This window comes from Prionailurus viverrinus, chromosome A2 (genome assembly GCF_022837055.1).
Source record: "Prionailurus viverrinus isolate Anna chromosome A2, UM_Priviv_1.0, whole genome shotgun sequence".
NCBI lineage: Eukaryota > Metazoa > Chordata > Mammalia > Carnivora > Felidae > Prionailurus > Prionailurus viverrinus.
In genome coordinates, this window is record NC_062562.1 from 2,641,146 (window position 1) to 2,665,522 (window position 24,377).

General features: G+C 63.4%; 1 protein-coding gene across 11 annotated transcripts in view; it reads left to right on the plus strand.

Annotated features, from left to right (window-relative positions):
- Positions 1 to 24,377, plus strand: part of KDM4B (lysine demethylase 4B) — a 135,000-nt gene that overhangs the window by 48,349 nt on the left and 62,274 nt on the right. For all 11 annotated transcript variants that reach the window (XR_007145812.1, XM_047827693.1, XM_047827725.1 and 8 more), the window contains 4 exons: positions 466 to 631; positions 5,728 to 5,903; positions 6,414 to 6,528; positions 9,403 to 9,596. Coding sequence is in view for 10 of the 11 variants with exons in the window: in XM_047827693.1 (XP_047683649.1) it covers positions 491 to 631; positions 5,728 to 5,903; positions 6,414 to 6,528; positions 9,403 to 9,596 (626 nt within the window). In the remaining variant the exon portion in view is untranslated. The remainder of the gene's footprint in view (positions 1 to 465; positions 632 to 5,727; positions 5,904 to 6,413; positions 6,529 to 9,402; positions 9,597 to 24,377) is intronic.

Here is a 24,377-nt window from a genome sequence, read left to right on the forward strand (position 1 = left end):
GGCCGCCTGGGGGAGGGGTTCTCCTGCTGGCTCGGGGGTGCACACCGCAAAGGGCACACCCACACACGGCCTCACTCACCTCCGAGGGCCTCTGTCGCGGGCTGCCGCGGGGTGGGTATCGGCTCCGAGGTAGACGCGTCGATTCGAAGCTCATGCTGGCGAACCTGGATCCAAAATCCCCCAGAAGGGCAGCCTTGCTTTCTCGGGGCCCTTGCTTTGAAATTAGTGCTCTGGCCGCCAGTGGTGCGTTGGCTTTGAGAACTAGGGCGCCTCTGTTTTTAATTAGTTGAAGTCATTTTGATTTTTTGTGCCAGTGTGGAGATGGAGTCTGTTCCCAGGCTCCTCTCTGGCCCTGGCCTCGCTGCGCGGGCCCTGCCTTTGTCTTCCCGGGGCCGCGGTATCTTTAGCGTGTTGGGAACGGTGGCGGCACTGACACGCTCACGCTCTCTTGTCCTTCCCTCGCAGGTGTGACGGTCCCTCAGCTGCAGCCATGGGGTCTGAGGATCACGGGGCCCAGAACCCGAGCTGTAAAATCATGACGTTCCGCCCGACCATGGAAGAATTTAAGGACTTCAACAAATACGTGGCCTACATCGAGTCCCAGGGAGCCCACCGGGCGGGCCTGGCCAAGGTGGGTGACGCCCTGGGCCCGGTGCCGCTTTCCACCAGCCTCGGCCCCGGGTCTGGCGTGACCGTGTCCGGGGGCGGCGGGCACCCATTCGTGGGTTCGCGGGGCCGCTCTGACCTCATTTTCAGCCGACGTTACAGAGTTCTTCCTGTGGGCCCGGCGTCACAAATGAGTTCCGCAGCCCCTGTCCCTGTGGGACCCGGTGGCGGCGACGAGCCCCGGGGGCGGTGGCGCTTGGCCGAGGGCGGGCGACGAGAGGTCACACCTGCGCGCACGTATGTGTGTGGGCATGCCGTGCGTGACAGCAAACACACGAGGACGGTCTGCGTTGTGTTTTTACCATAAAAACCATGGTTTCTTTGTGTTCGTGTCACCCGGTAGTTTGGAGGATTTGTAACCTGTCTGCTTGGAGTTCTCGTCGCTGCCCGTACGACTGCCTCTCCATCTAGGACACCTGCTTGTCTGTTCTTGCAACCCAGGGGTCTGTAAACCTTCTCCGCAGAGAGCCAGGCGGTGGGGCAGCCTTGTGTGGGGGGGCAGTCTCTGTCCCATCACCCGGCTCTGTCGCCTTGGGAACCTGGAAACCGAGAGGCGTGGCCACGTGCCAGTAAAAACGGTACTTGGGGGCACTGAAACGGGAAGGCCGTGGAGTTTTCACTTGTCCTGAAATCTTTTTCTTTTGTTATTTTTTCCATTTAAAAGTGAAGAAACCCCAACAAGAAACGGTCGGCATTCTCGATTCTCGGGCTGTGCGAAAGCAGGCGGCGGGCGGGATTTGGCCCAGGGTGTGCTGCCCCCTGGCCGCGGCGAGGAGAGTGATGCCTTCGCCTTCCCGCCCCTGCCTGGTTCTGGGTGGCTTTGTTGCGAGTGTCGGTCCCTCTCGTGGTGAGGGTCGCGCCTTTGATCTCAGCCTAAGGACGCGCGGAGGGCAGCGGGCTCGCCGCGTCTCCTTCCCGCCCTCCTTCTTGATTTTGTTCATCGTACGCGAGACGGTGTGGACACGGCGTTTCCTCCGCGTTGGGGACCGAGCCCCTGCTGTCCCGTTAGCTTCGCTTCTCCCTGTAGCCTCCTTCAGCCGGAAACCCTGGGTCCTGGGTTCTTGCAGGTTCCGGGGGCCTTCTGCCCAGCGGGCCACCGTCAGGGGACGGTTTCTTGCCTGCTCTGCCCCATCGAGGCGCCCTGTCGCGGGGGCCCCGGGCGGTGGGCGTGGGCCTCCTCTGCCTTGCCCCTGTCCTTGGCCTACATGTGCTTTCCTGGGACGGCAGCCCTTCTGGTTCAAGGTGTCCCTCGTGCTGGGGGGCGTGGCGAGGTGCCGTCCGGGACAGCTCTGCCCGGAGCCCCGTCAGGCCTCCGCGGCTGTCATCCCTGCCTGTTCCTTCTGCCTCACCGTCTGTCTCGGGCTCCGCTTTCCTGGCTGGCCCCCTGGCCTGGATACTTCCTGAGCTTTCTGTGCCTGGTGCCGTGGCGGCTGCGGGCTCTGTGTCCGCTGTGTGGACCGTGTCTGCGCCTCTGCCTGCCTTCGCTCTTGACTCCTCGGCCCCTGAGCTTCCCCTTTGTGCCCTGGTACCCCGGGACCCTGGGTAAGCTCACGTACCGGTGGAGTCCGCTTTTGCTGATTTAGACGGAAGGAAACTGTTGGGAGCGGATGTTCCGCGAGTCCGTTTTCCCTCTGTCTTCTGTGTTCAGGGAGTTTGTTTGCTGCTTTCTCTGACGGGTGGTCACCTACGTGTGCGGGGAGGTGACGGCAGCGTGGGGCGGACCCGGGCACGTCCTGAGAGACGGCGGCAGAGTCACGCCCTCCACACGTGCACACGCGCCCCTGCTGCCTGCCTGCCTGCCAGGGACCGCGTGCCGGGGCCTCGAGTCCCTCAGGGGCTCCCTGCCACTCCGTGGGGACAGACAGGGACAGGGAGGCGTCCTTGGGCAACCCCTTCTTCTTTCACAGGGGGGCCCTACCTAGGCTCTCGGGGCTGCTGGCTTTTTGTTGTCGTTGTTGTTGTTTTTTGACTGTCCATTTATTTTATCTTTGAGATAGAGTGTGATCCAGGGAGGGTCAGAGAGAGAAAGAGAGAATCCCAAGCAGGCTCACACGGTCAGCGCAGAGCCCGACGTGGGGCTCGAACTCACGACCCGTGAGATCATGACGTGAGCTGAAATCAAGAGTCGGGTGCTTAGCTGACTGAGCCCCCCGGGCACCCCAGTTGGCTGCTGGCCTCTTTGGAGAAGGGACCTGGTGTCCTCCTGGCCCGAGAGCGTTCTGCTAATGCCCGTGTCCCCTCACCCTGGTCGCATCGGCCTTGACCGCCCTTCTCTGTTGTCCGTGTGGGGTGCCGGGACGTTTCTGTTTCATCAGAGCTGTATCTGTCTCTCCCGCAAGGCTCTGTAGGGCCCGGGGGAACGGGCTCGGGGTGTACGTTCAGTAGATACAGCTGGAGCCCGGGCCCAGGACCAGAAGAGGCTCTGGGACTGTCGGGGTGCCCCTGTCACGTTCCCTGGCTGCTCTGTGCCCTAGGGCCAGTGCCCAGCTGGGTCCCTGACCTCTCAGGCCAGCGCGGGGCCTCCCCGGGCTCCTGGAAGAGCGCGGGGCAGGGGGACCAGGGCGGGGCATGGTGTTGGGTCCTGTGGGAGGGGGCGGGGGCTTCCGCGCTCGGGCGCACCCCTGGGGACTGTCCCTACGGTCCGGTGGCTCCTCCACCCAGGCCCGCAGCCTGCAAAATGGCTCTGGGAATGCAAGGGGTCGGGACAGAGGCTGGCCCCTCATTTCGTTTCCTCTTATGGGGGCTCCCCCTGCCAGGCGCCTTCTGCCCCAGCTGCCCAGACACCCTGAGCCACCCTGGCACTGCCTCGTTCATCTGGGGAGTGTGGCCTTTCTGTCCCTCTCGGCCTCGGCTGTGGCTCGGCCTCAGGAGCTTCGAGGAGGGGTCCGTCCGCTGGCCGCCAGGCACCGAGGGGAGGAGCCAGGGTGCTCCCGTTTTGGCACACGATACCTGTGAGCCGTTGTGCTCCCGGGAGCCTCCTTTCAGACCCTGGTCTCACAGAGATTTGAGGACGTCAGGCCACAGCACGTTGGGCCCGCTCCGTCACATGCCTTTTCCAGAACCTTCTTAGTGTGTGGCCAGGCCAGTGTAGCTCATGAGGGCCCGAAGCATCCCTCTCTGGTTTCCTGATGTTTTCCATGGCAGTCGAAAATTTGGGAGTGATGCATTTGGTTCATTTTAATTTTTTTTTTTTTACATTTATTTATTTTTGGTAGAGAGAGACAGAGCACAAGTGGGGGTGGGGGGCAGAGAGAGAGCAGGAGACACAGAATCCGAAGCAGGCTCCAGGCTCCCAGCTGTCAGCACAGAGCCCGACGCGGGGCCCGAACCCACGAACCGCGAGATCGTGACCTGAGCCAAAGTTGGACCCCTAACCGACTGAGCCACCCAGGCGCCCCGCGTTTGGTTCATTTTAGAGCCTTAATTGACGGACCGGCTTCCTCCAAAGGAACTGAGTGGGTAGACTCCCCAGTTCCCCTCCGTGAACACATTTTGGACCAGATCCAGGGCCTTTTTCCCACAGGAGGAAGTAAGCCCAGGCTTCTTTATAAGAGGGGGCGCAACCTCCATGGTTCAAGAGCCACTCAGGCTCACAGCCCTTCGTCCCGGGACCCGTTCTCCGGGAGAGCGTCTCGGGTGCCCGAACCACAGGCCCTTCCGTTTGTATTTGTGGCGTTTCCGGCCCCCAGCGTGTTAGCTACTCGTTATCACCTGACTCGTCTGATTTTTCACTTGAAATCTAAGAAAACCATGGACTGGCAGGCTGAGGCCCACACCCCGTTGTCATGAGGCCTCACACCAGACATGGGCACCCGGGGCACTTACCGCAACTCTGGGCACAGAGTAGGAGGGGGGACGTCCCCAGAAAAGGCCTCGATTGAGCAGCCGTGTCCCCATTTAATGAAAATCAGGGTTCCCAGCTTGGGCAGTGCTGACCTCGAGGTGGGTCATTCCCTCCGGGGGCGTCCTGGGCACTTCGGGGACCTAAGCAGCACCCCGCATCCATGCCAGGAGGTCGTGACGGCCGTGGGTGTCCCCAGAAATCGCCCAATGTCACTTGGGGGCAGGATCCCCCTGGGCGGGACCCATTGCCTTCTTCTAATGGCTGTTGTTATTTACTCTCGGTCTGTCAATAAATCCGGCAGTGCGGACGGTGGAGGTGAGCCTTTCTGCTGTTAATAGGTGACTGGAGAGTAAGTGTTTTCGTTGCCAAGCAAACGTTTTCTAACACCGATGTGTATAGGGGAGTCCTTGGGGATGGTGAATGAACTGCAGCCGTTCTGGAAGCTGTCCGCAAACTCAGCATCGGTGTGGCGATGGTCCTCCCTGGCCCTCAGCTGGGTGAGGCTCGGGCCTCCCCAGAGGTCTTGGCTGGCGCACTGAAGGCAGGTTGGTTTAGTTCTTTTCCCAGAGCTGTTGGGTGGCCCGCTGGGTGCCTGGGAAGGAGATTTGTCGTTTACAAACACCTGCCCAGGACAGGGGCCTTCACAGAAGTGCGCCTGGCACCCAGGAGGCCCCTGCCCGGCCCGGAGGCCTCGCCCGGCCCAGGAGGGGTAGGGGGAGGGCCAGGAGCAAGCTCAGCACAGACCTGGCCCCCCTTCCACCTGGGGCGACACTTCCCGCAGCCCTCGTGTCCCTCCTGGAGAGGGGCGGCGAGGGCTTGGCCCAGAGCTGCAGTGCGCGTGCTTTTCCTGAGGCGGCCCTCCCAGGTCTCGTCCCCCCGGATTTGTGTCACCGTCACCCTCCTGCCTTCGGCGCCTCACTCACTCTTCTGTGTCTTTGCACGTGCGCCTTGTCGCCTCTCTCCAGTCTCCTTGTGTCTTCCGGGGTCCTGGCCCGGCTGGTCCTGAGCTGCAGGGGGCCTGACGGGCAGTGTCGGGAGGCCGGGGCCGTAGTGCCCGCGGCCCCGCACAGACCACCTGGGAGTTTGATGAAGCGCGTAGAAGGTTCCGGGTGCCCTGAGGCGTGCGGCCCGGACACGCCCCCAGGGGGCCGCCGCTGGTCTCCGGGGCAGGGCCCTGCGTCCCAGGCGCCGCTGAGTCGCCCCTCTCCGTCTTGCAGATCATCCCCCCAAAGGAGTGGAAGCCGAGGCAGACGTACGATGACATCGACGACGTGGTCATCCCGGCCCCCATCCAGCAGGTGGTGACGGGCCAGTCGGGCCTCTTCACACAGTACAACATCCAGAAGAAGGCCATGACGGTCGGGGAGTATCGTCGCCTGGCCAACAGCGAGAAGTACGCGGCTGGGGCTGAGGCCGCTGTGGGGACGGGCCCCCGACGCCCGGCCTCCGAGGGGGAGCCACACACCTCGAGGGGCCTCCGTGGCCCCGGCCCTGGACTTGTGGCGTCCACGGCACACGCACGCACACCTGCACTGCGTCCCCTCCCTCGCTCCCTGCGCGCTTTGTGCGTTTCCGTTTCCCTTTCCGAGGGCGGTCTCTCTGCTCCCCAGCCCAAGCGCCCCTCGAGGGCAGGGCGGCGGCCGCCTCCTCCTGCGGCCCCCACACAGCGCCGGCCTCCCGGCCTGGCCTCTCATAATTGCAGAGTTGAGGATCGAGAGGACCCTCCGAGCCCCTCCTGTCCCGGGTGGTTGACGGGGCGGGACGAGCGGAGGCGGGGGGGGGGGGCGTCCCAGGCGGGGCAGCCCCATCCCTTATGCGCTCAAGGGGCCGCGCCCGTGTTCTCCACGCCCCGGGGATGGGGGTGGGCCCCACGGCCACGTTCAGGGTGCTGCTCCTCCCACAGGTATTGCACCCCGCGGCACCAGGACTTCGACGATCTGGAGCGCAAGTACTGGAAGAACCTCACCTTCGTCTCCCCCATCTACGGGGCCGACATCAGCGGCTCCCTGTACGATGACGTGAGTACCGGGGCCCCCGAGACGCTCCGGGGCGTGACGGACACCGTGTCCTGCTGAACCGTGGAGGGAGAGGCGCACGCATGGGACTCGATCTTGAAACGTGGGCGCTAAGACTTCCCGGCAAGCTTAGCTGGGCTTTCTGTCCGGGCTCCGGGCACGTCCACATGCCAAGTCTTTGGGGGGCGGGGGGAGGCAAGAAGGAATCCAGGCGCGTTCTGATTTGCAGAATCTTTCCTACGAAATCGTCAGCCCCTCCTGCCCTGATCAGGCGCCCTGTCCCTGCAGCTGGACCAAAGCAGCCCCGTCACAAAGTGGTCTTCCGGAGGCCACACGGAGCATTTCCTTCCTTCTGCCAGGGGCCTCCTAATCCCCAGTTACTCTCGTGCTTTTCCTCTTGAATTCCTAGTGCTCCATCATCCGGGAAACCTGGGGGATGTTCCAGCCCCCGTGCCGGGCTGGGAGGACCCTGGGGGTGCCTGGGGCAACGGAGGGGCCTCTGCTGGCTCCTCAGCCCTCGGACCTGATGCTGGCCTTGCCCGTCCAGGGGTGTAGACCAGGCGTTGGTGGAGACGTGGTGCAGGGGCCCTGCAGAGGTGCTGTTGTTCAGCACGCGGGGGTTTGAGTGGGACCCACCCTTTTCTAAGGGACAGTTTATTAACACTTATAGGACCTCTGGTAACCCTGGGAAGGATCTACTGGGTTGCTGTCCAAGCTCCTGAGCCTGACTCTCCCTTGGGTGTGCTCTGCCCTGGGGTTCTGCCCTGGGTGGCCCCTCAGCTGCCATCTCTGCCCCCCGCCCCAGATCGTCACTGTGAAGGTCCCTTCTTGCCGGAACACACTTTATCCGCTCAGCCGTGCTCCTCATGACGGCAGCTGGGGGTGCCCCCTGAGATCTGGGCTGGGGTCCCAGCTGGCGTGGGTGGGAGTAAAGCCCCCTCCTGGGAAGGGCCAGGACCCCCCCGCCCCGTCCCCGAACCCATCAGGACAGGCCGTGACTTGTGGTTCCCAAGAGGTGTGACTGTTGGGTGGGTCCCAGCAGTCTGCCCACCTTGGGGAGCCTGTCTGACCTGTGGCCCGCTGGCCTTCCAGCTAGAGGGTCCCACTGTGCAGCGTGGGTGGGTCTGCTCTCCCAAGCTGGGCACCAAGGGCGTGTCAGGCTTGAAGTGAGCTCACCCCTAGGAACCTGAGGGAGAGGCCCTCGCCCTGGGAGGTCAGGGACCGAGCTTGCTCCTGGTCCTGGTTCCCCCTTCTTGGACCTCGGTTTCCCACATCCAGTGGCTGGTCCTGTGGCAAGGGAGTCCTGGACCAGGAGGGTCCCTCTCGCTGGGACCCTGAGCTCATCCACTTGGCCCGGACCCCAAAGCATTGGCAAGCTTGTGAGGCCACGTGGCCAGGCCTGAGGGCAGAGTTGCGTGCACCCTCGGGTGTGGCGAGGGCCGGAGGACGGGGATCCCAGGGGCCCTGTGGGGCCCACACACGTTTAAAAAAAATTATCATTATTATTTTTTACATTTACGTCCAAGTTACTTAGCATATAGCGCAATAACGGTTTCAGGAGTAGAATCCCGTGATTCGTCCTCTACGTGTAACACCCAGTGCTCGTGCCCACAAGCGTCTTCCTTAGTGGCCCTCATCCATTTAGCCCATCCCCCTGCCCACGACCCCTCCAGCAGCCCTCGGTTCTGTATATTGAAGAGTCTCTTACGTTTTGTCCCCCTCCCTGTTTTAGTATTATTTTTGCTTCCCTTGCCTTAGGCTTATCTGTTTGGGATCTTATATTCCTTATATGAGTGAGGTCGTATGATATTTGTGTTTCTCTAATTTTACTTAGCATAATACTCTCTGGTTGCATCCATGTTGTTGCAAATGGCAAGAATTCATTCTTTTTGATTGCCGACTGGTATTCCATTCTGCGTGCGTGTGTGTGCGCGTGTGTGTGCGCCACGTCTTCTTTGTCCGTTCATCCATCGATGGACATGTGGGCTCTTTGTTTGGCTGTTGTTGATGTTTATAAACATGGGGAGCATGTGTCCCTTCGAAACAGCACCCCTGTATCCCGTGGGTAAATGCCTAGAAGTGCGATTTCTGGGTCGTAGGGTAGTTCTATTTTTAGTTTTTTGAGGAACCTCCAGACTGGTTTCCAGAGTGGCTGCACCAGCTTGCATTGCCACCAACAATGCAAAAGAGAGCCTCTCTCTCCGCATCCTCGCCAGCATCTGTTGTTGCCTGAGTTGTTGATTTTAGCCATTTTGACAGGTGTGAGGTGGTATCTCATTGTGGTTTTGATTGTATTTCCCTGATGAGTGACATTGAGCATTTTTTCACGTGTGTGTTCACAATTTGGATGTCTTCTTTGGAGAAGTGTCTGTTCTCAGCACGGCTTTCACCTCCCATGATTTTTTTTTTTTTAATATTTTTAATGTTTGTTTATTTTTGAGAGAGAGAGAGAGACAGACAGAGTGCAGGAAGGGGCATAGAGAGAGGCAGACACAGAATCCAAAGCAGACTCCAGGCTCTGAGCTGTCAGCACAGAGCCCGATGTGGGGCTCGAACCCACAAACCGTGAGATCATGACCTGAGCTGAAGTCAGACGCTCAACCAACTGAGCCGCTCAGGCGCCCCGTCACCTCCCATGATTAACACACAGCTCAGTGTGGAATCCGGAGAAATTCCTGCCTGACTGCCTGGCCTGGGGCCGGTGTCTCAGGGGGGTTGCGCACCCTGGGGCGGGTTCAGGGCCGACCGCTGGCGCTCGGGCCCTCTGCGGGGCCACGCCGTAGCCTCCCTGTGCTGCCGCCGGCGTCTGGGGGTGGCCGGGGCCCGGGGGTGGCTGGCCGCCAACCGCACGCTCAACCGCGCGCGGGTCGCCCGCAGGACGTGGCCCAGTGGAACATCGGGAGCCTGCGGACCATCCTGGACATGGTGGAGCGTGAGTGCGGCACCATCATCGAGGGCGTCAACACCCCCTACCTGTACTTCGGCATGTGGAAGACCACCTTCGCCTGGCACACGGAGGACATGGACCTTTACAGCATCAACTACCTGCACTTCGGGGAGCCCAAGTCCTGGTGAGCGTCCGCGGTGGCCGGGGCCGCGGGAGGGGCTGCGGATCGGCTCGTCCGGGGCACACGGGGCGGGGGTGCCTTTGGACGACCCCTCGGGGACACGGCTGGGCCCGTGGCCGGGCAGGCGGAAGCTGAGGGGCGTCTGGCCCTGTTGGCTCCAGAGACAGTCTCGGTCGGTGACGAGGGGGATGTGTGTCCCCAGAAACGAGCTTCCTGCCCTCCCCCCCCAGAGCCTGTGGTTTGCTACCCGTGGAGACCATGGGGGCGGCATCCGCGAAGTGTCTGCTGTGCTGGGGGCTCTCCCTGGGGCCGCGGGCCTGGGGTGGGCGGCTGTGAGCACTGAGCCTCCCCTGGCCTCCCCACAGCGGCTCCAGGCCCCCTGCGGTCAGGGGCGCGGTGCACCCACTGGTTTGCCGGGCTGGTGTGGGCGTGCGCCCCGTGGGCCCCTCTGTGGGCCGTGGGCCCTGCAGGCTGGGCCGAATATCCAGCGCGACCCGTGTTCCGGAATCTCCGAGCCGAGCGCCCCCTTCGCACCCACAGCCTCTGCTGCAGGACAGCCGGAGCCGCCTTCTGTGCAAGGCTGTCTTTGTTCACTGCTGTTTCCAGCAGAGATTTCTGAGCCGGGCTTTGCACCTCCCTGCCTCTTCCCAGCTGTCTCAGAAGGTTCTGTTATTCTGTTACAGTAATCATCACAGCTCAGAGGGAGCTGGGGGCGGAGGGGGGGGAGCCCCCCCCCCCGGGAGCAGAGCGTGGCACTCCGGAGCTCAGCCGAGTGCTTTTGTGTGTGGAGACGGCAGGGGTGGGAGGGGGGGTGCACAGCCCGGCTGGGGACCCAGGCAGACCCTGGCCGAGGTACCCCTTAACTTGGTGTCCCAGCTGACAGCTGAGCCCTGAGCGGCTGGGCCTGTGCCCAGAGGCATGGGGGGAGGCCACCCCCGGTCCTTTTAAGTGTCAGGGACGCCCCGGAGCCCTTGCCAAGGCGGGTGGGCGCAGGCGCTCTGAGCAGAAGGCTCAGACTCCGGCAGGAGGCCCCAGGTGGGAAGCCAGGCCTCCCGGTCCAGGTGTTGGCCGTGTGACCACCCTCTCCTGACCTCTGATGCTGGCACGGTGGAACCCCGGCCGTGCTGTCCGGCCGTGGGCTCCTGCCCCGACAGGGAAGGATGAGGAAGCGTTAGGGCTGAACGTGGCCTGGGCTCTGTGTGAGTTTCCCGGGGCGGGTCTAACCGATGACCGCTAGGAGCTTATCACGACACACGTGTGTTCTCTGACACTTTTGGAGGCCGGGAGTATGACCCTGGTCTCACCGGGCTACACCCAGGCGTGGGCAGGGCGGTTCCCACCCCCGTGCCCCAGGGAAGCCGGTCTCCCGCCTTTGCCGGCTTCAGGTGGCACCGATCCCTGGCCCCGCAGCCCCTCCTCTGTCCTCACGGCCAGCAGCGTGGGGTCTGCCCGTCTGTCTGCCTCTGACCCTCTGCCTCCGTCCCGTGAGGACTCGTGAGGACGCTGGCCCCCTGGGAACTCAGGGTCACCCCCGCCTCTGGGGCCTCGACTTAATCCCGTCTGCCGAGTCCCTGTCCTGTGTGAGGCGACGTGCGCGCAGTTGTGGTGATTAAGGCGTGGACATCTTCGGGGCCGCCGTCCTGCGGGCCACGGGCCCTCTGACCTGTGCCTCGTGCTGCATTGTGTTACCTCGGGGATTTGCTGGGATCCTGTTATGACTCCACGGGCTTCTTGTTTTCGATCCATTTATGTCTGTGGCATTCCGTGGCTTCGAATCCGCTGTTGAGCATTGCAGCCTCTAGCTGGGAGGCGTTTACCTTTCAGGCAAAACTTGCAGAGAGATGGGTGGGGTTGGCGATGTCCATTTCACAAAGGCCTGGATCTCACACCCCGCGTGGTCCTGAGCGTGTTAGTGGAGGCATTTCCTGGAGGGCGGCGTCACCCCTGGGCTGCCCAGGGCGTTACCTCGTCTCCTCCCCTCCAAACCCGCCCCCCCCTCCCGTGGAGGCCCCGGCCCAGGCCCCCCCTTGGAGAGGGGCTGCGCTCTGCCCCCACCGTGGTGTGGGGCGTGAGGTGCTCCTTCCCCAGAGCCTCTGCCCGGCAGCCGGCGTCCTCCGCGTGGGCCGTGGCAGGCTGAGTGCAGACGAGCAGCCTTCTGGCTCCCCGTACAAATCCACAGGCTGGGGCTGCGTGCGCGTGTACGTGTGTGTGTTCGCATGTGAGTGTGAGGATGTGCGAGTGGTGTTTGTGAGCGTGCGTACGTGTACGTGAAAGTGTATCAGTGTGTTTGTACGTACGTGTTTGTGTGTGAAGGTACACGAGCATACGTGTGCGTGAGCGTGGGTGTGTACGTAAGTGTGCATGAGTTCCGTGTGTGAGCGTGTGTACGTGTAAGTGTGCGGTCGTGTATTTGTGGCGTATGAGTGTGTGTGTGCCGCGGCCCGGCTCGCTGACACGATGGTTCCAGGCGCTGCGGGGGCGGGTGAGGGGGGGGCGTCTCGGTCCTGACCCCGCGTGGCTCTCCCAAGCGCCACTAGATGGCGCCCCCACCTTCTGCACTGGCTGCCGCTTCCCGCCGTGGAAATTTCCCAGGTTCTTTCATCCTTTTTATGGACTCCCGGCCCCCGGCCCTGAGCGCCCCAGAGGCCCCCTGGGACCAGCAGCAGGAGGAGAGCGAGGACTGCGGGGTGGGCAGTGGGAATGCTCAGCCCCCCAGCAGACGCCTGGGTTCTGGCCGGGGCTACTAGCGAGAGGGATCAGAAAGGGAGAAAAAAGCCCTTAAAGCCCAGAACAAGACCAATAAAAGGAGCCACTGCTGAGTCCTGGCACGAGCTGGCCAGAGGCAGGTTGAGCGCTGAGCCGTGGCCCTGCCTGAGGATGGGGTGGCCTTGCCTGATGTGGGGCGAAGCGTGGGGTGGGCAGCGCGGGTCACAGGGAGGTTGACTTGGGAAGTGGCCGGGGGAGCCCAGGGAGGCGGCTGGGCCGGGCCAGTCTCGAGAGGTAGGGGCTGGCTTCCAGGGAGACGAGGGGGCTCCGCGAGCTGTCGGTGGGTGGGAGCCGGCCCTGGAACATGGAGGGTAGCAGCCCCCGGCCGATGGGCAGCTGACAGGCAGGACTGACGGACACCCGGCCCTGCACGCTCGCCCCCTGTCTCTAGCGAACACCCTAGAACACCCCTGTCTCTAGAACACCCCCTGTCTGGTGTTCTCCAGCCCATAGCCCAGCATTCCATCCCCTGCTGTCCACCCCCCCCCCCAGCCCCTCCCCGCCCCGTTGCCACCCTTCTCCACAACCCAGTCCTGACAGCCCTAGGCAGCAGTCGGCGAGGCAGGCATTGGGCACAGCAGGAGTTTATCTCAGGGAAAGAATGTTCCGGAAGGCAGCTTGACCTTGGTCTTGGTTCTGGTCCTGAAGGGGGATAGATTGCACGTGGAGGTCCCTCATGCTGACTAGGCGTGGCTGGCGGGCCGTGTGGGAGCCGGCTCCCGCGCGCCGTCCTCTGCCAAGCTCCCTGCTCCCCCAGCCGGGGCAGCTCTGCTCAGTCACCATGCTGGCAGCCTTCCCGCCCTCCCCCCAAGACCAGGGTGCCGGCCCAGATGCCGGCAGGGCGCCCCACACTCGTACCAGCTATGTCTGCCGGTGCATCTCCCCGCCAGATGGGGGACCCCGTGAGGGCAGGGCCCTCTGTCTCCTCTGGGTCCCCAGCCCCCAGCCGGAGCCTGGCACAGAGAGGGGGCTCGGTGTTGGGGCCACGGTGGCCCCTTAGCCTCTTGGGAGTGCGGCGCGGCCCCCATGGGAACCGGTCTTCCCGGCAAGATTCCTCTAGGCCATCCCAGACACCAGCCCGGGGGTGGGCGCCGTGCCTCTGGTCCCCGGGCTGGTGGTCACGGAGCTCATCGGCCCCCAGGAGGGCGGCGCCCCTGCCCGGAACACGAGGGTGGTGGGGAGTGGGGGGCGGGGGCTGCTCCCTGGCACGTGGCTCCCAAGCACCTGTCTCCCTGATTGAGCCGCCCCGCTCGCGTCAGCAGCAGCTTAATTGCAACCGTTTCTGAGTATTCCGGTGGCATCTCTTGTAAGTGTCGCCGTCCTCAGGTTTACGGCGTCTTATGAGGCCTTTCTGGGTCTGTTGCTACTTCGGTAGTGATTTGTGTGTCACAGCGGCGGGAACAGCCTGGAGTCGGTAAAAGCACGGAATTGCTTCAAAAGGCCGGCATTAGGTAGTGCCGTCAGGCAGAGGGCTGAGAACATCCGCCGCGTTCGAGTGCTTCAAAACCCCTTTTGAGATGGGATTTAAATAGACCCGGCACTTGCAACCCCCTCCCGCCCGCCGGCCTCCCCGGGGCCCGGTCAGTCAGCGAGGCCAGGAGGGGTGGGCACGAGCCCGCGGGGGACGGCTGGGCCATTCGGCCCCGATTCGGGTGGCGCGGCCCGTGCCCGGGGGGTGGGGCAGCCCGGGGGCTCGGTGTCCAGAGAGGGGAGCCGGACGCCTGCCCTGGACCCGGGCCTTCCCGGAGCCCCTGGTGGCCGTTTAGCTGGAGGTGACGTCCCACGGCCTGTCCCGGGGCCCCTGCACCAGATGGGCCCCTGCAGCCATTCCCCGAATGATCTGGCCCCTGTGGGTCCCGAGGCTCGTTGGCTTGCGGGAGGGGCCCTGTGACACACCCAGCTGGCCCGTTTCTGTTTCGCAGATGCAGGCCCGTGCAGGGGATAGCGTTTCCGACGGCACTGCCTCCCGCCACTCCCCTGCGCCCGTGGGTGGAGGGTGTGCCTCCCAGAGGCCTACTCAGGGCCCCTGGGCGGGGACAGCTAGCGTTGGCCCCAGTGTTTGGGCCCCGACCGTGGCCTTCAGGCCCGTGACTCGGCAGCCTCCCCCGAGCGCGGGGCGCTGCCGCAGTTTCCCCGCTGCTTCCCCAGCGCCTCCCTCCTGCTCTCTTTGCCTGGGATGCGGTCTTTCGGGTCATCCTCACGCGCCCCGGCGGGGAGCACGCGTCCTCAGAGCCGCACGCGTGTCGCGTTCACGCACGTCTGCACACGCACGTGCTGTGTGCACACGCGTTCTCTCGTGCACGTGCACGCGCGCCCGTGCGGCCTCCCTGCCCCGGGGGCTGGGGAGAGGGTCCCTCGGATTGTGCTCCCGCAAAGGGCACGGAGCCCCGCTGGCTCATGCACGGCCCCGGGTGCAACCACTGGATCCTTCTAAGTAGCGTGTGGGGAGGGAGGGGGGGGGCGGGGCCAGAACTCCACTTCTTCTCTGACCTTTCAGAAGCCCGAGTGAGCCGGGCACCAGGCGCGCTGAGAATTTTTCCTGTTGAGCAGCTGCCCCTAGAGTTTTCCTCTGCGATTTTCCCTCAGGGAGGTTTCTCAGGAGAGGGACTGTGCAGCTCTCCTTCTGCCACGGGGAAGCTTGGGTCCCAGCGGGCACGGCTGTGGCTGCCCGCGTGCGCGTTCGTGCGTGAGTGTGTGCACGTGTGTGCATTTGAGGACACGTGCTCCCTGCACGAGGGGGCACAAGGGGAGGAGGGCATTGTGGGCGCGGGTGCGAGCCGGCTTCCACGTTACCTGCTCTGTGGCTGCAGCTTGGGTGAGAGGCGGGGCGGAGGTGCGGGGTCCCAGGTTGGTGGCTCTGTTGCCCAGGGAGGCGGGGCAAGGCTCTTGGGGGAAGGGGGCCGCTGGGCTGCTCCCTTGCCCTCTGGCTGTGTGCCTCCCTGCCTCCCTCCCGGCTGTCCCCGGACCTGGCTGCAGGTGGCGCTGCTGGACCACGGTGCCCGGCCAGTGCGCCCCCTGCCTGGTCCCCAGGGAGCGGGACTGGGAAGTTGGGGGTGTGGGGTGGTTGATGGAGCCTCAGGAAGCTGCCGTGGGCAGCAGCCTTGGTGGCCGATGGTGGAGAGTGCTGGCCCCTGGGGGGGGAGGGGGGTGCCTGGAGGGGCCTTAGAGACTTCATGGCTTCTGAGAGCCTGGCTCAGTGGGGACGGGAGAGGGGGGGGGTTCCCCGGGGGGGGGGGTCCCCGTTCCCTGACTCAGGCGCAGCCCTCATCCGGCAACAGGAGTAACTCCTCCCAGCCGCCTGGCTCTGGCCCACGAGAGGCTCCGTGGTGGCAGGGAGGGCTCGGCCTGCCGCCAACGTGGATGGAAATTGGTAGGAGCCTGACGGCTTCACAGATTGGTTTTAATAACTCAGCTTCCCAACGCTGTGTCCTGTCACCTGGACGCGTAGCAGAAGTGAAATAGATGCTCTCCATCCCCCCTCCCTCACCCCGGGCCAAACCCCCATTTGGGCATCTGGGGAGTAGCCCCTCCCCCCTCCCCCCACGGGCAGCTCCGTGTGACGGTGCGGGGCAGGGGGAGGGGGGGCTGGATGGAAAAGAGCCACCAGGATGCCGGAAGGAAGGCAGCTCTGTCTGTGCCTTGTTAGCAGCTGGGGAGCCCGCCAGGCTCCTCTTTCCCTAGCCCCGGGTCCCGCGTGTGTGAGAGTGACAGAAACAGCCACAGAAGGAGGGTTTTAGGGCAGGAAGGTCCCCCGAGAGCAGATCCCCACCGAGGCTGGAGGCGTCAGAGCCCCGTTGATGAAAAGGTAATAGACGAGGTGGCGGGCGGGTCCCTGAGCGCGTCAGCATGCCGGGATGGGGAGCGGCTGCCCCCCCAGCATGCCTAAATCTGATGCAGCGCGGCCCGGGCCTGCAGCCGTAGTCCGTCCGTGGCCCACACGGCCTTGCCCCGAACAGGCCACTGGGGAAGTTTCACTACGGGGCCCCCTTCTGCCCGAACGTGGCTGCTGTCCCAGGTGGCCGAATGAGGCCCCTAGAGTGCTGAGTGGGACCAACTGAGGCCCGTCTTCCCGGCCCGTGGGTTCTGGGTCAGAACCTCTGCTGCCTCTCGCTGGGCTTGCCGCGGCCCTCGGCTTCCCTGTTGGAGGCACGGGGCCTTGGGCAGGCGGGGAGAGCCTTCTTGGTCCCCCTTCCGGAAGCTCCTCCTTGAATGGTGACCACGACCAGGGCAACGGCACTGATCGCCCTTCGTTCCGGTTGTGCCTGAGCCGTGTGCCCTCTGTGTCCTTGCACGATGCACGCGCGTGTGCTGGGCTTCAGAGCCGAAAGTCCCGCCTCCCGGACCCCCCCCCCCCCCCCCAGTGGGCAGCCTGCCGTGTCCGGTACCCTAGGGCGTGCAGATGTGTGTGCGTGTGGCCGGAGGACCTGGTGCCCCAGGAAGTCACTGAGGGCCACCTCACCCACAGCCACGGGGAGGGGGGTCTCAGCTGGAGCCTGGCATCAGGCCGCCGGCACGGCGTTGGGACCGGTGGTTTGGCCCCGTGACCAGGAGGGCCTGTGCGAGGGAGAGCTTGTGGGAGGAGAGCCGTGTTAGGCCCCGCCTGGGTCCCCGCCCCGGCTTTAGGGAGCCCTCGGCCCAGCTCGGTCAGAGCCACGCTTTCGTCCGCGACGCCACCGGCCCAGGCTTTCTGTTCGCCCGGGTGTGCGGGGAACCTAAAACCGAGAGCTGATCTCGGCGTCGGCACGTTGACCCCTGAGGCCGCGGAGAGCCGTGCGTCTCGAGCCGGGGCGCAGGGTGGTGTCAGGCTGCGAGGACAGGAGCGCGCTGTTGGCGACCACAGCGAGTACCCGGGGCGCTTCTGGAGGAGTTTGCCCGGCGTGGCGCAGCGCACTGCGACTCCCACGGCGCGGCGTTTGTCCGACTCGCTTCCTCCTCGCAGCCTCACTCGCCCCGAAGCCTCACGGCCTGTCGCGGCTCCGGCAGCACCTGACAGCGTGTCGCTCTGTCGCTCGGGCTGGACCAGGGGTCGCGGGAGGCCCGGCGCGTTTCGGGGCGCCCTCCCGGGGGCTGCACTCGGCCTTCGGCGGGACCCACGCCCGCGGCCCGGCCCCTGCGTCTCGCGGCCCGCCGGCGGGGACGGGCACAGTCGGCGTTGCGCAGGGATCGCGCGGCAATTTTAACGTCGCGCGAAGCAAACGAGGGTCGGCCCTCCGCGAAGGAAAAATCTCGCCACACGCTCTCCTCGAAAGGCGGGTGAGAGCCAGCGGGGGCTCTGCCGGTTCCGTGGACGGCCTGACGCATCGCCGCGAGGCCCTGGGCAGCGGGCGACGTTGCGGAATGGGGCCCTGGTGGGGGCGGCGGGAGGCCCCGTGTCGGAGCGCCCCCCCCCCCCCCCCCCCCCCGGGCGAACGTGCCACTGCGGGGCGCTCTCTGCCTGTCTTCCTCTTTCGGTGGCATATTTTGTTAGAAAAAGACCAGCTTTTAGAACCGTTCCGGTTTTATGGAGACACCGAGGAGAAAGTCCAAGCGCTCCCCCCCGCCCCGCGCTGTTCCCCCGCTGGGACCTCCCGTCAGGCTGGAGCATTGGTCACGGTTAATGGACCAACGTTGATCCGTTCTTCATAAGTAAAGCCCACGCTTAGGTCCTAAGCGTCCCAGGCGCCCACGTGACATGGACTCGGCCCGTCTCCTTGGGCTCCTCTGGGCTGTGGAGGCTTCTCCGACTTCCCTCGGTTTTGATGCCCTGTGACAGTTTCGAGGAGGCCCCGGGCAGGGTTTTCTAGAAGGCCCTTCCTTGGGTGTGTCTGCGGCTTTTCTCGTAGTGAGACTGGGGTGATGGGTTTAGGGAGGAGGACCCCCCAAGTGAAGCGCCCTCCCCCTGACACCACCCCGGGGGTGCGTGCTGTCACCGCGGTGTTGACCTTGGTCCCCTGGCTGAGGTGGGCTGTCCAGTGTCTCCAGCGTAAGTGCCCTCCCTTCCCTGTTTCCATGATGTCCTATCTGAAGTGTACTCTTGGAAGGAAGGAAGGGGGGACGCAGGGAGGGAGGAAGTTTCCAATATCGGAAAAGGGAATTGGGGGGCGCCTGGGTGACTCAGTCAGTTAAGCGTCTGACTTCAGCTCGGGTCGTGATCTCGCCGCCAGTGAGTTCGAGCCCTGCGTCAGGCTCTGTGCTGACGGCTTGGAGCCTGGAGCTGCTTGGGAGTCTGTGTCTCCCTCTCTCTCTGATCCTCCCCTGCCCATGCTCTGTCTTCCTCTGTCTCTAAGAAATAAATGTTAAACAAACAATTAAAAAAAAAAAAGGAAGAGTGAGCGGAACAGCCTCGTGCCCCCTGCACGCAGGGGACGGACGTGAGCGTCCTGGCACGCTCCTCTCGGGGGTTTTCATCTCTCTTTTTCCTCCTTCCCTCAAGTCGAGGTGGCTTTGGTTTTCTGTTGCTGCACGAGTGGGCTCATGGCCTGCACGGATTTGCTCACGGTTCTGTAGGTTCTGTGGGCCAGCTGGGTCCTCGGTTCAAGGTCACAGAGGCTGGAGTCCTTGCCGGCTGCTAGCTCTGGGCTGTCGGCATCTAGAGGTCACTCAGAACTTGCCATGTGTCCCCCCCCCACCCCCGGCCCCCATCTTCAGGCTAGCATGGGATCCTCTCCTGAAGAAGGGCCCTGCCCCTTGTGAGGGCTCACCTGCTTAGGTCAGGCCCACCCGAGGTAATCTCCCTGTTTTAGGGTGTCCTGATGTGGGACCTTAATTAGAACAGCAAAAATCTGGCACACTAGGACCAAGGGCAGAAGACTTAGGGGCATCTGAGAACCGCGTCTGCTATAAAGAACTTGTTGTGAAATATAACGCGGTACAAAAGCGTGCAAAATGTGTATGCGCCCGAAGATGCGTATTTACGTGCCGTGTACTGAATGACTGTGCGGCCCGCCCCTGTGTAACCTCCCCCCCACTGCCCACCCCCTACCCCACCCTTTGCAGCCCCCTCCCCACCCAGAGCGGATGACTGCCCTCAGGACCGTCCTCCTCCCGACCTGACGGGTCCTTTGCCTACGTGTGTCTGTGGCCCTGGGCAGTGTGCCGGTGTTGGCTGGATTTGAACTCCACAGATGGACCTATCTGTCCTTGTGTTTGTGCTCGGGGTTTGTGGGGAAGACACCCCCGTTACGTGAACCGGTGGCTTATTCGTTTTTATCTGCTGTGGGACTCCGCCTCCACCTGTCTGTCGGTCCATCGGTTCGCTGTCGACGGGCATTGGGGCTGTTTCCGCCCTGGCCAGCTGCACCCGCCGCGTTAGTGTTGTTACCTGATGCCTGGGCACGGTGTCCGTGACTGCACACGAGGACGTCCTGAGACATCCCGACGGCAGTGGCCGTGGGCGATGCTTCCCGTGTGCCAGGCTGCGCTCCAAGAGCCTGCCCGTCTCGCTGCAGCCCTGAGCTGCCCTCCTCGCGGGTGAGGCCCAGGCTGGCCGGGCCCCAGCTCAGGGCCGCGGAGCTCCCAGATGGAGGGGCTGTGGTCGAGCCCCCTTTCCTCACCGCTGCTCCCCTCGCCCCTCAGAGCGTCTCCTTGAGAATCGGGAGGGGTGGCGGGTTCTGGGAGCAGGTGGCCGGGCGGTCGCTCGGCCTTGGGGACGGGGTGTGTCCCGGGTGGCAAAGGTGGCCTGGACCTGAAGGTGTGGGAGGGGAAGGACTCTGACGGAGTCCCCAGCACTGTCACTGAATCAACCTGAGCCGAAGCGGAACCTGTCAGGTTCCCGTGGGAGACGGAGACAGGATGGCGGGGACCCAGGCTGGCCGACGCGTGGCTTCCGCAGAGGTCACGCAGCTGTCCGGGTGGGGCGTGAGGGTGTGGGGGATGTATTCCAGAAACGTCGATGGGTGGCCACAGGATGCCACGGCTTCTCCCGTCTCACTGGCTGGCGCCTGGTCACGTGGCTGCACTTTCGGCCGGGAAGCCTGAGAAACATCGTTCAGCTCCCTGTCCGGTGGGGGAGGGGGGTGGCCCGGGGGAGGACGGCGGGGAAAGGAGAGGGCTAGATGAGTCAGTTCACGTCCTCACCGAGTGCCCGCTCTGGGTCCAGCATGAACCCGGGATCGACGCCACCCGTCAGGACAGGAGCTGATGGCGTGGCCCCACGCCCCCAGAGCAGGGCCAGGCGTGGTGGTGGCAGGAAGTCCGCAGGACTGAGGGCTGAGGCCTGTAGGAAGAGACGCAGCCCGGCAGCCCGTGGAGAGGGCCCCGCTGGAGGGCGGGCGGGCGGCCGGGCCAGGTCCGTGGGGCTGGAGGGCAGGCGGGCGAGAGGGTTCGTCCAGGCAGCCACATCCCAGCAAGGTTCCTCTGACCCAGAGGATGCATCAGCGGGGGGGGCAGGCCCAGGCCGCGACGTGGGGGCTTTGGGCCGGCAGGTGTCCCCACTGGGTGTCCCCGTCTTCTGTCTGCCGGCCGCTCGAGGGCCCAGACGTCGCTGGCCTGTCCCATGTCCCCACTGGCTTGGTCTGGCAGGAGCAGATGGGCCTTCACTCACTTTAGAGTCTTTTGTTCAGAGTCGCAAACAGCAGCGCTGGCTTGTGCTGATGGAGGCGGGGTTTCTGCCGTAGGCGGCCCGGGTTTCGGCTCCCGGGCCGGAGCGCCAGGTGAGTCCCCTCTCTGCCCACCACTCCAGGAAACCGTCGGTTCTTCTCTTCAAACTGTCGTCGCTGAGCGCCTCCCACCCCGCAGTGTTCGGATCAGGAGCCCACTGAGCCTGTGACTGTGGGCGGGGTCCCCTCCCCCCACCGGGGCGGGAGGGGGGACGGCCTTCCTGGCCAGGATTCGCTTTCCCCGCCTGTTAGCTAGACGAGCCATCAGAGATTCGGGGTCTGCACACAGGGGCTGGTTTCCATGGCAAATTTCTATCATGCCAGCAGGGTTGCAGTGGGCAGATTTCAGCTCCTCTGAAAGGGAGATTCCTGCAAATCTGCGGGCAAGGAGAGAGAGAGTCTTTGTCAACTTTGCTCAAAACTCCGGCTAGGACCGTGCTCCCCCTTCCCGGCACGGCAGCAGGAGGTGGGGAGCTCAGGGCCCCCCGTGGCCCGTCCTGCGGTCGCCAGGGGCCCCGCCGTCTGCGGGTGTGTGTTTGACGAAGGCACACACGTCCAGGGCGTCGGAAATCACTTCGACAGACCTCAGCCTCCCCGCGTTGATGATGTCCCAGCTGCTCGCGGCCCGTGGAGAGAGCCAGACTCCCAGCCACCTTCCCAGGTCCAACCCAGCTTGTCGCCGTGTCCTGGGCTCGTGCCGGTACGGGGCCGGGGCGGCCGACATCGGCCTCGTTCCCCTTGGCCGCGTCCCTCCGCGTCCTGTCCTTGTGCCCTCGCTTCAAACCGCCGTGTGCAAACACCAGCGCGTTGGGGGGCCTCCCCACTGCCGACGCGCCTCCGGCCGGAGGAGTTTGGGGGCTGTGGGTGTGGGTGCAGCGGGAGGCCACCTCCGGCTCGGCTCGCTATTCGAGCGGACGTTCAGAGCGGTGCTCCGAGGGGGAGCCGGGGGTGCTCTGCGTTGGCCCCACGTCCCCGCACCTCAGTCTCCCTTCTGTGCTCCACTCTCCGGCCTGCCGTTCAGAGCCTCACCCGAGAAGCCCCCACCCCCTTTAAAACATCAAAAACACGCACGTGCCTTGGCAGTTTCAGTCCCATCATACGACAAAAATAATTCCCGGGTCTAAAATGAACCGGGGCTTGGGATCAGATGCCTCCACTTCAGCATTTAACAGCAGGCTCGACACCACTCGCCTCAGAAGTCGGTTCCCTGGTGAACGCAGGCTGGCCGTGTGTGAGCCGGCCGGGGTCTCGGCTTCCCTGGCTCCCCCGGGGTGGGCTGGGAGCATCTGGGGCCCACGGCCCCGGGAGAGGCCTCGGCGAGCCCTCCCGCCTGCAGCACACCCTTGTCTCCCGCATCGGCGCCGCGGGCATCCCATCGGAGACGCCCTGTTTTCTCTGTCTCCTGCGTGCGTCTCAATAAAAATGTCATTATTTGAAATCCTTGACACTGCTCGCACCAGGTACCGAATTCCATCGCCTTTTGTCCCGTAAAACGATCCATTAAAGATAAACCCACCGTGACTCAATGGGGTTCTTTCCTGGGAACAAGCCACCCTGGTCCTCTGCTGATCCTATCTCCCCGGCGTGTGTTTGTGCTTGTCCTACAAAGGGGCTGCAGCGCCAGGACAAATGAGGGAGGCTGCCTCGCTGCCGAACGAGGCTCCTTGGAAGTCGAGATGGGACAGTTCCAGCCGCTCGCTCAGGGAGGGGCTGCGCAGTCCGGGCTGAGCTCCCTGGTGCAGCGGAGACCAGCTGGGGCTGCACGGGAGCCCCCCCGGGCCCGGATTGCACGTGTACCCTTTCTGTCCTGAGTGTCCGGGACAGGGTCCTCGTGCCCCTCCGTCCCTGCGTCAGCCCCCTGCAACCAGTGTCCCCGTCCAGGTAGCCTGGGCCGCTACCAGGGCTTCTCCGTCCCATCCTAGCAGGCACGGGGACCCCAGGCTATCTGTCCCTAAAGGCTCTTTGCACGTCTTCCTCCTGTTTTAAGGGCAAGTCTGTCTGCCGAGTACTTTTTTTTTTTTTTTTAATTTTTTAAAATATGTATTTATTTTTGAGAGACAGAGTGAGACAAAGTGAGATTGTCGGCTCCCCTGGGTCAGACTCTGCGAGTCTGTCAGTGGTGAGCACTCACCCGGGTTTGCGTTCAACCTCCTCCGTGGCGGGGGGGGCTCCTGCCTCGGGACCACAGACAAGGGGCAGGGTGTACCTGGTGGGTTTCACGACGTGCCGCGAATGCCTTTCTGGTGCGGAGGACGGCTGGCTGTCCTCACGCTGAGCGTTCATTCTGCTCCCTGGCTGGACCGCCTCACTCCGTCGTTCACCAGCTGCTCTCCGCTCTCCCAAGGAGAAGACCGTGTTGTTTCAGAGAAAAGAGTTTGTCTCTTGCCTTCTGTTTACTGTCCTTGCGTCTTTTTCTTGACCTATGGCATCGGCTGGCGTCTGCTGTGGGAATGGACAACTTGCCCTTTCCGGAATGCCTCTCCTGCCTCATCGTGCACTGTGACCATGGGGAGGTCCCTCTTAATCCTAGGTGGCTAAGAGCTTTAATACTGAATGTTTTGGAATTTTATGTAGATTTTTATTTGTTGGGCTGTTTTTGCAAGCCTTGGGGTAAAGGGTTAGTCTCATAAGACACTTCTGTGTCTGATTTTCTAATATTTTACCTAGGACTTGGCAGCTATGTGACACCGGCCTATCATTTTCCTGTGTGTCTTTGTCCTGTGTCGGTGACTACATTCCCCATTCATTCTTTCTTTCGAAAATATGCTGGATTCATAGGAGGAGTTATGTGCCATCTGAGCTTCCTGTTTGCTTGGTAACCGTAAGTGTAGGTGGGCACTGGCCCTTTAGTGTGGAAGTTTTGTGAGGCTCTCAGTAAAGCTGTCAGGGCCTGGTGCCTTTTCCAGAGGTGGTATCTGTAGGCTTCTGGTTCCTCTGAGATGCGCTCATCTTAACCTGTTGGATGCTTTGGTTCTGGGCCCAGAAGACCCTGAAGAGCCAAATGCATCTGTGGTCCTGAGCCCAGAAACTGGGGCAGGGACTGGGACTCACCACTCCCATGTCCACAGGGCTGGGGCGTTGTTAATAGCTGTATCGAGGCATAACTTACGTGCCACACGTGACATACTAGACACAGAAGTCACTCGATGTGCTTGGACGTCAGATGAGGGGTGACCACCATGACTGTGTTTGTCTGGGCCCTCCTGCTCCACTAACCAGCTCAAAGACGGTGCCCCATCGGCCGGGAGGCTTGCGGGAGGCCCGTTCTGTGACCGGGTCGTTCTGCTCGGCCTGCCCAGAGTGCGGGGCGGTATACTGGAACTGCCCGGCCAACGCGTGGCCAGAGAGGGTGCGGGCTGTGGGCCAAGACGGGCCTTTGTGTGTGAGGACGGCAGTAATGATGGCCTTTCCACACGCCCAGCACGCGGGGCCCTAGCGGGGC